Source organism: Magnolia sinica, chromosome 5 (genome assembly GCF_029962835.1).
Source record: "Magnolia sinica isolate HGM2019 chromosome 5, MsV1, whole genome shotgun sequence".
NCBI classification, from domain to species: domain Eukaryota; kingdom Viridiplantae; phylum Streptophyta; class Magnoliopsida; order Magnoliales; family Magnoliaceae; genus Magnolia; species Magnolia sinica.
In genome coordinates this window covers 25664787-25675246 of record NC_080577.1, presented here as the reverse complement: position 1 = coordinate 25675246, position 10460 = coordinate 25664787, and the positions used below count along the sequence as shown (strand labels likewise).

General features: G+C 40.4%; 1 protein-coding gene across 3 annotated transcripts; it reads right to left on the bottom strand.

Moving 5' to 3' along the window:
- Window positions 1-2229: 2229 nt before the first annotated feature.
- Window positions 2230-8954, bottom strand: LOC131245811 (uncharacterized). 3 transcript variants are annotated; one of them, XM_058245519.1, is made up of 5 exons: window positions 8803-8954; window positions 8057-8154; window positions 7425-7522; window positions 3170-3486; window positions 2230-3006 (listed from the first exon to the last, which is right to left on the bottom strand). In XM_058245519.1, the coding sequence occupies exons 2-5, from the start codon at window positions 8063-8065 to the stop codon at window positions 2531-2533; spliced, it is 900 nt and encodes a 299-aa protein (XP_058101502.1). In that variant the 5' UTR covers window positions 8066-8154; window positions 8803-8954; the 3' UTR covers window positions 2230-2530. The 3 variants fall into 3 exon arrangements, with proteins under 3 accessions (XP_058101502.1, XP_058101505.1, XP_058101503.1); XM_058245522.1 differs by lacking the exon at window positions 8057-8154 and adding an exon at window positions 6802-6896 and having other exon boundaries at window positions 8803-8894; XM_058245520.1 differs by lacking the exon at window positions 8803-8954 and adding an exon at window positions 8668-8686.
- Window positions 8955-10460: the final 1506 nt, after the last annotated feature.

Genomic DNA, 10460 nt, shown 5'->3' with positions numbered 1-10460 from the left:
AAAGTTTTGTAAATATTTTGTATCGTGAAATATGTATACCTACGAAATAAATCGTCGGTAAAAGTTTTTTACCTATTTTTTATCGACGGAAAATTCGGCATAAAAGTTTGAAATATTTGTACCGACGAAAACAATCGTAGGTAAAAGTTCTGTAAATATTTTGTATCGTGAAATATTTTTACCTACGAAATAAATCGTTGGTAAAAGTTTTGTCCTTAGGTGTAAAAGCTTTGTAAATATTTTTACCTACGAAAAAATTCGTCGATAAAAGTTTTTTACTTATTTTTTACCGACGAAACAATTCGTCGGCAAAAGTGTTACCTTCATCAATAAAAAACTTTACCTCCGGTTTTTTACCGACGAAAAAATTCGTCGATAAAACCTTTTACCTACAAAAAGTGTGGATTTACCGACGAAAATTTTCGTTGGTAAAAGTAGATTTTCATATGCCGAAAATTACAGGATTTTTGAGGCAAATTCGCTATACGGTTTTGGACCTTTTTCAATTACATAGAAAGACTTTCGATACATATCAAAGTACATATCGAAAAAGCATGGGCCATGGTTATGGCTACGGTTATAATCTGTAGCCATAGGAAGCCCCAGCTTTCACAAATCACATTTATGAAAAAGCAGGGGCATTTTCAACCTTGGGCAAGTCGTCCATACGTATGGGGATTATTCTCGCGACGTAAAAAGAAGTGGGCCCAAAAATGTAAATGGGTCATACAGTTGTAAATTTCTCGACAATGATGGATGGTTAGGGATCTCTTGAACATGGTGCCATATTGGCACGTGTGCGTGCATCTTGGTCATGGCTGATGACTCTTGGGAGCGGATTATGTGAGACCCGAGCCTCACCAGATCGATGCAGACCTTACTTTGGGGCCCACCTTGATGTATCTAATTTGGATCGAGCTGATATACGTGACCTTACGAACGGATTGGATGGCAAATAAACACTGCGGAAGTATTAAGGTGCGCCCAATGGAAGGGCGTTCAATCAATACTGTGTCCTAGAGTATGGTCCACCTGATATTTGGACCTTCTTCAATTTTGGGATCATGCCCTAAAATGGTATGGAAAAATGGATGGAGAGGATAGATACAGAATAGATACATCAACGTGGGCCCCATGGTAAGGGCAGCACCGTCCCGGTGTCACCTAATCCGTTCTCACCTCCCCACAGACAAATGATCCAAACAGCAACCTGTAAAAGAAAGTAATTATTAGACAATTCCAGTTCTCACTTCCCCTTTCTCATTTATCTTATAAAAAACATTCGTCCAAGATGCACGGTTAAAGACCCAGGGACTGAAGCATTCTCTCTCTGGGGAGCGGATTGGGTGCAGTCCTTACTGGGGTGCCCACATTGATGTAAGTATACTATATCCTGGCCATCCATCCATTTTTCCAGATCATTTTAAAAATGAAGCAGATCCCAATCACAGGCTGACCATACCATAGCAAACAGTGGTGATTGACTATTAAAAACTTATTATGGGCCACAAAGTTTTAGATCAAGTTAATATTTTTTTTCCTTTTATCCAGATTTATGTAACCTTATTAACAGGTTGGATGGCAAATAAACATTAAGGTCAGCCCTAGGAAGTTTTTTATGGTGGGGCATTCAATCACCACAGTTTATCATAGCATGGTCCACCTGAGATTTGGAACTTCATTTTTGGGCTCATGCCCTAAAATGATCTTGCTAAATGAATGGAAGGCATGGATAGAGAATACATACATCAAGGTGGGCCCCAAGGTAGTATCCAATCCAATGCCATCTCTCTAAACATGGAAAAGCCTTCCAAGATACAAGGTACATGGATGGACTGATTTGGTCCATCCATATGCTGGACCCTACCATTGATGGCTTGTGATTCAGAGTTCACATCTATTTCCCATTCCAATCCTCTTGATAATTAAGATAAAATAGATGGTAGAGAAGCCAACGGTTAATATTCAATGGGATAAAATGAAGACAAGTGAGGGCTATAATGCTAATCATAAGCCATCCTCAATCGATTTGTAATCCAACCCACCACATGTACCATTGATTTCATGTTTGGATAAGATCACCCAACGTGGAGAAGGGCTCCAGCGATGCTTCATTAACACAATGGATAATATTGCCGAGGGCAGACACCATATAGATACTTAAAACCCTAGCCCAACTGTCACAGGAAATACTGCGGACACAAACACGTTCAAATGGACACACACCCATGATAGAATCAACCCTCCAAACTGGGTCCCACTGTTTTCAGAGAATGAGAGCTAGCACCAGCCAGAAAGACTGATAAATGAGAGAGAGAGCACAAACTCCAGCTGCGAGTCCTTGAGAAAATTCAGTCACTTCACAAGATGGTAAAAGAACCCCAGTAAAGAACAGGCATGGTTAAACCGACAAACAACAAAAAAAAAGGGTTTGGTGTAATGATCAATGGTACGATCTGCACAGTTGAGAAATTCAACTACCATAATGCTTCTAAAATGGTGTCTCTTTCTCGTAAAACCTCTTATTTCTCTAACCCCGTGTCACAGGAACGTTTGTCCTCCCATGTCTTTCCATCACTCTCCTGGTAGCAAGTGCTGCTGCCTCGCTTGCATGCAGTGTCTCAGTCGCCATTATCGCTGCAAATTCCTTGCATATCTCTTCTTGCACCCTGTTCCGGGCATCTCCCAGAGGGTCTACTGCAACTCCATTCACCTTTTTCTCTTGCACTTCAGCAGGCTTGACTGCAGGCGGCACATTCCTGTCCAGCAGCTTCTTTTCAGATGCATTTCCAGTATCACTGGCATGGCTGCTGGAATCCGCAGGCTTGCCATCATTGTTGTTCTTTGGTGCGTCTTTGGCTGATGTATTAGAGCCGCCGGATGCTTTTGGTGCTGAAACAGTAGTCTTACGTTGTGGTGGCTGGGTTGTTGCAGACGGCCTGAACTGAGGGGCTTGAGGAACGGCACCTTGTCTCAATGTCATTTCTAGCTGTTGGATCATGGGCACTGCACACCACCACCAGTCATACAAAATGTTGAAAGATTGTAAAGCTAACGATGCTAAACACACAACATTCATTTTTCCATGAAGCAAGCATAACAGTGATGGAACCAATCTTCCACCAACGACAAAACAAAGTTCAATCTTACAAGGCGATGGAGGACTCACATATCATAGCTCCCATTGGGCTGTCCATCACTTCATTAGGGAGCTTCAGGATGTCATCTGGAATAGTGGCTCCCACCAAGAACTGAGCAACCTCATTGCTGAAATTGTTGCAATTGTGCCTTAGCAAGCTGTAGGTTTCAGCTGTGTATCGTGGGCTTATCTCCTGCAAATACTCCTCAAATAGCTCCTTGGGCACATGTGTGGTGCCCAAGTCCACCACCCGCACTGGTGTTCCATAGGGTGTAGTTCCAGCAGGAGCATGCTGGATGCCTCCCCCAAAGAAGTACTCATTTCCATATACCACTACACCTGTGTGCCTGTAGCATTGTCAAATAAAACCTGTTAAAGCCTTTTGTGTCCTTTAATGGATACCTGCTAAAGGCCTATACCATATAAATCCAACACAAATAATCTCAATTTCTATTACAGTCAGTTATTATCCCTGGGGATCATGGCCAGCGGAGAACCTTTGGGGGGGTGGATGCAGAATTGGAATGGTAGAGGCATTTACAAATTAAACATTGAGGAACAATCCAGTACAGTTCACACACACCACATTACAGTTAAGTGACAGACCCACCTTTATTGGGACCTTTGGATAGGTAAGCCCTATTTGGATTTACAAATTAAACATTGAGGAACGATCCAGTACAGTTCACACACCACATTACAGTTAGGTGACAGACCCACCTTTATTGTGACCTTTGGATAGGTAAGCCCTATTTGGATTGCATATGGCCAAATGTATGCTCTTATTAGAGGGTCCTAACCATCCAACTGAAACTGCCAAAGGATAGTAAAGAAATACATAGAGGTCCAAATTCAGCAGCTGAAACTTCATCAGCCAGTCCATACTGTCAAACAAGGTGCGAGCCTCATATCCATTAGACCACAACATGCACCGTAAAATGGGACTAAAGCACCATGCTGGAGCCTCTCTGGGATAGTCCAATGCAGTTATCCAGTTATTCTTCAGTCCACCCTCCAAACTGCAAATACTCACCTACTCCAACAATCACTTCCACCCCCGTGGCCCCACCATACAGCGAACAAATGGGTATCCCATGCCTACAGGGATATTTGACACTGGCAAAGAATGGTGAATGTGACCCATGCAGTGTACTACCCACTGGTGAAGAATGGTCACTCTTTACAAAGATTCATTAAATGTTAATAGAGAACTTCCAATAGCATAAAATTGCAGTTGCCTTGGGTAGTACTAAATGAGTTTCATTAAGTCCAGTCATGCAAAACCAAAAATACCTTTTCATTTGTAAAACAATAATTTTAAGTTCTAACACCAACAACTAGTTATACATATGCGTGTTGCACCTTCAAAATGTTTGCAGTTCTTTTCTGTTCATGAATATCAATACAACATTATATAACAAACAAAATGCTGTAGAAGCCAAAACCATCTACAACATATGACCATCCTAATAATCCATGTTATATATAGAAATTTGTTAATGCACTGGAGAAGCTTTATTCATCAACAATCATCATAATATCAGTTCTTTCGGATACATGCAAGCACTGCCTGAACTAGCATACACATTGATTCATGCATTTACACGGCTGTTTATGCGGTACTCGTATCCATACTCATCCAAAGTATACTAATCATTCTGTACTTAAGGTTAGGCTCCGCTTTTAGGAGCAAATATCTATCGACACTTTCTCATATCCTAAGCATCTGATGTGTGACTAGGAAAATGGATGAACCACATGGACCGTACTGGAAAAGGCCCAATCATTTGATCACGTAGAGCATTGATTGAGAATCCCTCTCAAAAGTCAACTCCAGATGATACCAATCATCCAACCAGTAGTTGGGAAATGGATTGTCCATTTTGATTATGCTAGAAAAGGTCTAATCATTGATATGGAATATCCATCATCTTGGGCCCACCTTTTATTGCCCATTCTTATGAAAAAATAACTTTGATCAGATGATCCTAACCATGTGACTAATGGTTAGAAAAATGGGTGGCCATATTGGTCATACCAAAAAAGGACCAATCATTGATTTCGATCATACATCATATGCGTCCATATTGGTCGTATCAAATCAATGATTTCGATCATCCATCATGTAGGACCCACTATGATTGCCCACCCCTCTCAAAAATCACTTCAATCAGATGATCCTAACCATCTGATCAGCGGCTACAAAATGGAACGTTCATACTGAATATAGTGGAAAAGAATCGGACAATGATTTTAATCGTTGATCATGCGAGACCAACCTTTATTGCCCATCCTTCAAACAATTAAGTTTGACACGATGATCCTAATTATACCCTATCAATCACATAGAAAATGTATTGGCCATATTGATTTATATTAGAAAAGCTTCCATTGTATAGATCATCCATCATGAAGGTCCCGACTTTAATATGGTGATGAGAGGGACATACACCATCTATCATTGGGCACCAAGGATTGCACCGAGAGAGGGATAAATGTCTAGGTCCTTGTTTTCTTCTTGAAAGGCAACACTGCCAGGGATTGAACCCTGGATCACACACACACACACACACACACACACATCCAAACAACCCCTGAAAGCAATTGGTAACAGTAATCATGGAACCTAATGTCATTTTTATTTTTATTTTTTGCCATTTTTTTTCAGAAGGAGATTATATTCCAAGAATAGACCTTTACAACTCATTCGGGCCCGAGCCAGGCTAAAAAAAGGCTCTGGCAATGGCCTAACGTAAGAGGAAAACCAAAAAAAGACCCATCTTATCAAGGAAAATTGAACCTCTGATCTTGGGGGGGAGGTTAGCAACGTGACGAGTCACGAAGGAATGTTGGAGGTCGGACCCCAAACGGGCCATGCCATCCGCAGGGCCGTTCCCCTCCTTGAGGAGGTGGCTGAACGTGAACGCCCTGGCTACCCTCAGCCTACCTATCCTCATGAGCCATTATTCCCAGCGCCAACTGGGCTCCAAAGAGCCATTGAGAAGGGCTACCACAATCCTGGAATTGGATTCGACCTCAACCTTGCTGAATCCTAACTCCAAGCAGTACGCTAAACCATTGTACACTGCCTTGAGCTCGACTTTGGTATTCGACCAGATGCCATAGCCCACCAAGAATATGAAACAAAACTCCCTGTTGTCGCGCCTGCAGATGCCACCTCCTCCTAATTTCCCGGGGTTGCCCATGGCAGATCCGTCGATGTTAAGCGTAACAAACCCGCTACTCGGTCTAGCACACTTAACAATTTTTGTGAAAAAGAGGGAAGAGGAGGGAACCTGGATGCCAAGTCTCTCAAGCCAGGGGTGGAGATATCGAGATGAGCCCCTATTCGAGGGAACCAACGACCACATTCTCCACTTAACCTTGGAGATCACTGAAGCCACAAGCGATTGAACCACTTCAAATCTCACACTAACCTAACCTCTACGTAACTCAACTATCAATAAAGTACGAATACTACAGTTTTCAATAAACATGTTTTATGCAATTAAGAATACCACAATTTTCAGTAAGCATATTAGTAAGTATCCAAAAGTGTTCTTCATATATGATTTTATCTGCCACAAGTGCATAAATTGAAATCTTGTAATTTGGGAGATGCATTTCTGATGAGGTACAGCGATTGTTTAAATAGCATTCACCTCTCTGAAGTGTGCGGCATAAGCTACATAGCGTGTAACATAAGTGAGCCTCTGGATTTCAAGGTTGCACTTGGTTGCACCAAGTTCATGATATTCTGCACCAAATTAGAATGATTAATAATGAAATTTAACAAAGTTTCAAAGTTTCATGATATTTGGTGCAACCAAACTCAACCTAAAGTAATAGGAAATTGTGGGAAAGTACACTGATTAAATATAATGGTTAAAAAAGAGCAAAGAAACTGATTTAATATAGTTATTTATATTATTTTACTAAATGCATTTAAAAGATTAACTAATTTTTTTATATTGAAAATAGAAAAATGTAAAAAATCATTTAAAAACATTAATTGCTTTTAATGTTGTAGTGAAAAATAGCTACGTACCATGTAGCGTAGTCTATATAGCGTGTAGCGTATGCAAATTATCACATAGCATAGGCTACACACGAATGCATTCATTTCTAATTCCATCCTTCCTTGTCTTACCACTCATCCATCTCAACATCCTCATTTCAGCTACACTCGTCCTATGAACATGTTGTTTCTTTAACTGCACATCATTTCTGTTCCACAAAGCAGTGATACAGCATAGTCAAAATGGAAAAAGGAAAAAATGATTACCAAATGCCATCAATAGCTTTCCCCAGAAATGTCGTTGAAAGCTGACGAGCAAGTCCTTGGCTGAGATCATACACATTCAAGGAAACCTTATAACCATCCTGCATAAAATCAACATCTATAGTGTGAATGCACAGAAAAAGGGAAAAACATGTCTGATTTTCCTAGCATTCTTAGGAAGCATTAACATTGTAATGTCAACCGATCCTAAAAATGTTGTGCACAGTGATAGATCAATCGTTATCAGAATTGATGTGTACTCTCTACTGACATGGCATTTTCATAACAGGTATTGCGTGATGTAAAGACAATGGAAGCAATGTTTTTCTTGTTCAGGCCAGCAAAGGAAAAGGTGGGCCCCTCATTTCAGCAACTATGGTCCACAACTAACAGGGTGCCAATCCAGAGGTTAGAATGATGGGATGTGTGAGATTTTTTTGGTATCTCCCATCCGCCTTGGGGCAACCGTTTGAATGATTTGGATCCCCAAAAGTAAGCCCCACATGTACAGTTTATAGGGCCGAGTGATCGAACATTATACATTTCCTATTTCACAACACATAAACACAATCGGCAACTTTCATGTATCTCACACAGAGAGAACCATAAAGAAAAATATAAAAAAGAATTAGCACCTCCTCCATCCTTCCTTGAGCTGAGCCTAAAGGAATCTCAGTAGCTAGAAATAACAAAATTGCCTTCTAGAGTTGTTGGGGAATTAGATCAAGAGAGCCTGTTAAAACCATATTCATAGAACTGTTAAGGACCAGTTTTAGAATAAATCATGATGAACAAGAATAAACCAAGCTTAGAAATTGTAATTCCAATGAGATCATTTCAGTTTCTTTTTGAAATATTAACAATAAAAGAATGAAAACATCAATACACCAGGACCACCACCCACATCCATGCATCAACAGAGAGTCAAAACCCTTTCGGAGAATTGCTGCATTTAGTCAAAAGAGGTAGGTAAAAAATGACGACAGCGATGATCATGATAATAAAGAATTTCAAGCAATTCATCCACAAATAAATAGAATTTCCATGGAATTAAGACATCAGTGTAAAGATCGGTGCCTAATCTGCCCTAGAATTCATCTAAAGCACAAAATTGAAAGTTGAAACATAATTCAACACCAAAGACTTATGAAAACCAGAGATCTCAAATTAGGAGGAAAAAATCCAAAAAAAATAATAATAATAATAACTCAAAGCCAAAAAAGATAAAGATCTGGAGAACTGATACCGAAATCTGCCCCAGAAATCGTTTCCCAAACAAGAAAATCAATAGGAGAACAAAATGCCGGAGAGAATTTCACATTCTATGAGGATAATCTAGAGAACAAAATGCCGGAGATAGGATAAGATCTGAAAAAATTACCTGAAGAGACAGCAGAGAAAGCGCCGATACCTTGCGAGAGCGAGACAATGAAACGTAATGCGAGGAAACGAAGAGCGGGTTTCTGCCCCTTTTAAACTAATTCTCCACTCCAGTCTTCGATGGACGGTCGACCGTGGAGGCCTCTCCGGACTTTTCTGGAACCCACCAACCACCACATGCCGACACGTGGCGCGTTTAATTCCAAGAGTATACTTTTCTCGCCCAACGTGATGGGAACGCTCCCGGACGGATGTTTGCCCAAGCCGATTACTGAGTAAACTCTGTGGGTCCCACCATGGATGTATGTGTCTTATCCACGCCGTACATCCGTTTTATCATATTATTTTAAGTGACTAACTTCAAAATTGAATCATATCCAAAGGTCAAGTGGACCACACCACAGGAAACGGTGGAAATAATGATATTGACCATTGAAACTTTATTAAGGCCACAATGATATTTATTTGTCCTCCAACTTTTTAACGAGGTCACATAGGCATGAACGAGGGTAAAACATAAATATCAGCCTAATCCAAAACTTCCTTAGCCTTCGAAGAAATTTTCAATGGTAGGCGTTCAATTCATATTATTTCCAGTGGTATGGTCCACCTGTGGTTTGGATATACCTTAATTTTGGGCCTTGAACTAAAATAAGAAACGGATGGACGGCTGGATAGAAGACATAAGATGGTACAAGGCTACTGAGTTAGTACGAAATCCGCTTCCGATTTTTGACACGGTCGGGCGAGTGGGGCCCAGGATTCCGTCACCCTAAGATTCCGAGCAGTGGCTGATATTGTGGGCTCCACACTGAAAGAGTCGTGTCCGTTCAATAGGTGGTCAACGAGTAAACGGTTAAGATGTGTGATACGTTGATCTTGAAATCGTGGGTAATTTTCGTGCATTGAGATTCGAAAATGAGGCCCGGAAAATCAATGGTTTGGATGATGGAACCAGTGATGTTTCTGCTGGCAAACGTGAGTTGTGGGAGGTGTGTGTAATACGTTGCTGTATGAACAGATTTCGCGTGCTCTTCGGTATGACCCCATGGTACCATGGTATGTATGTGTTTTCCAGTTGGCCATCCATTTTTTTCGGCTAATTGGTTTGTTTGCACTCGTTTTTCGCGTGCTCATAAAAATTTATCACGTATGGTCACTGTCAACTTAATAGCTTCCCGAGCGTAATCGTGATTGAGGATATCATTTGTCCTCTTCCACGGTAAAATCAATGTCGCACATTGGACGTGCATTTTGAAAAAATAAATAGGTGAATAACATGCATCCTTAATTTGTGTAAGCATATGATTGAGAAAAAATATCTTTGGAAATTGCTTCGGATATACAGGAAAATAAAAACTAAAATAAAATTTAATTATTTCATTTGGCTAGGCTGAATCGTGTAAATTATATGTTGTCTTTAAAGTACGATTTGCCTCCTTATTAATTGCTGATGGGTTATTAGCGAATTATTGCTATGATAAGACAAACCTGCCTAGATCCGACATGCAGCAATTACGATGGGTCAATTTAGGAACAATTCAACAAAGCAGATCTTTTAGCATAATCAAAATAAATTGTGGATGTGTTTACAATATTCTACAAAGGAGATGCTATCCAGAGGATTTGATGGAAAGGGAGAGATTTGAGTTCGAGTTG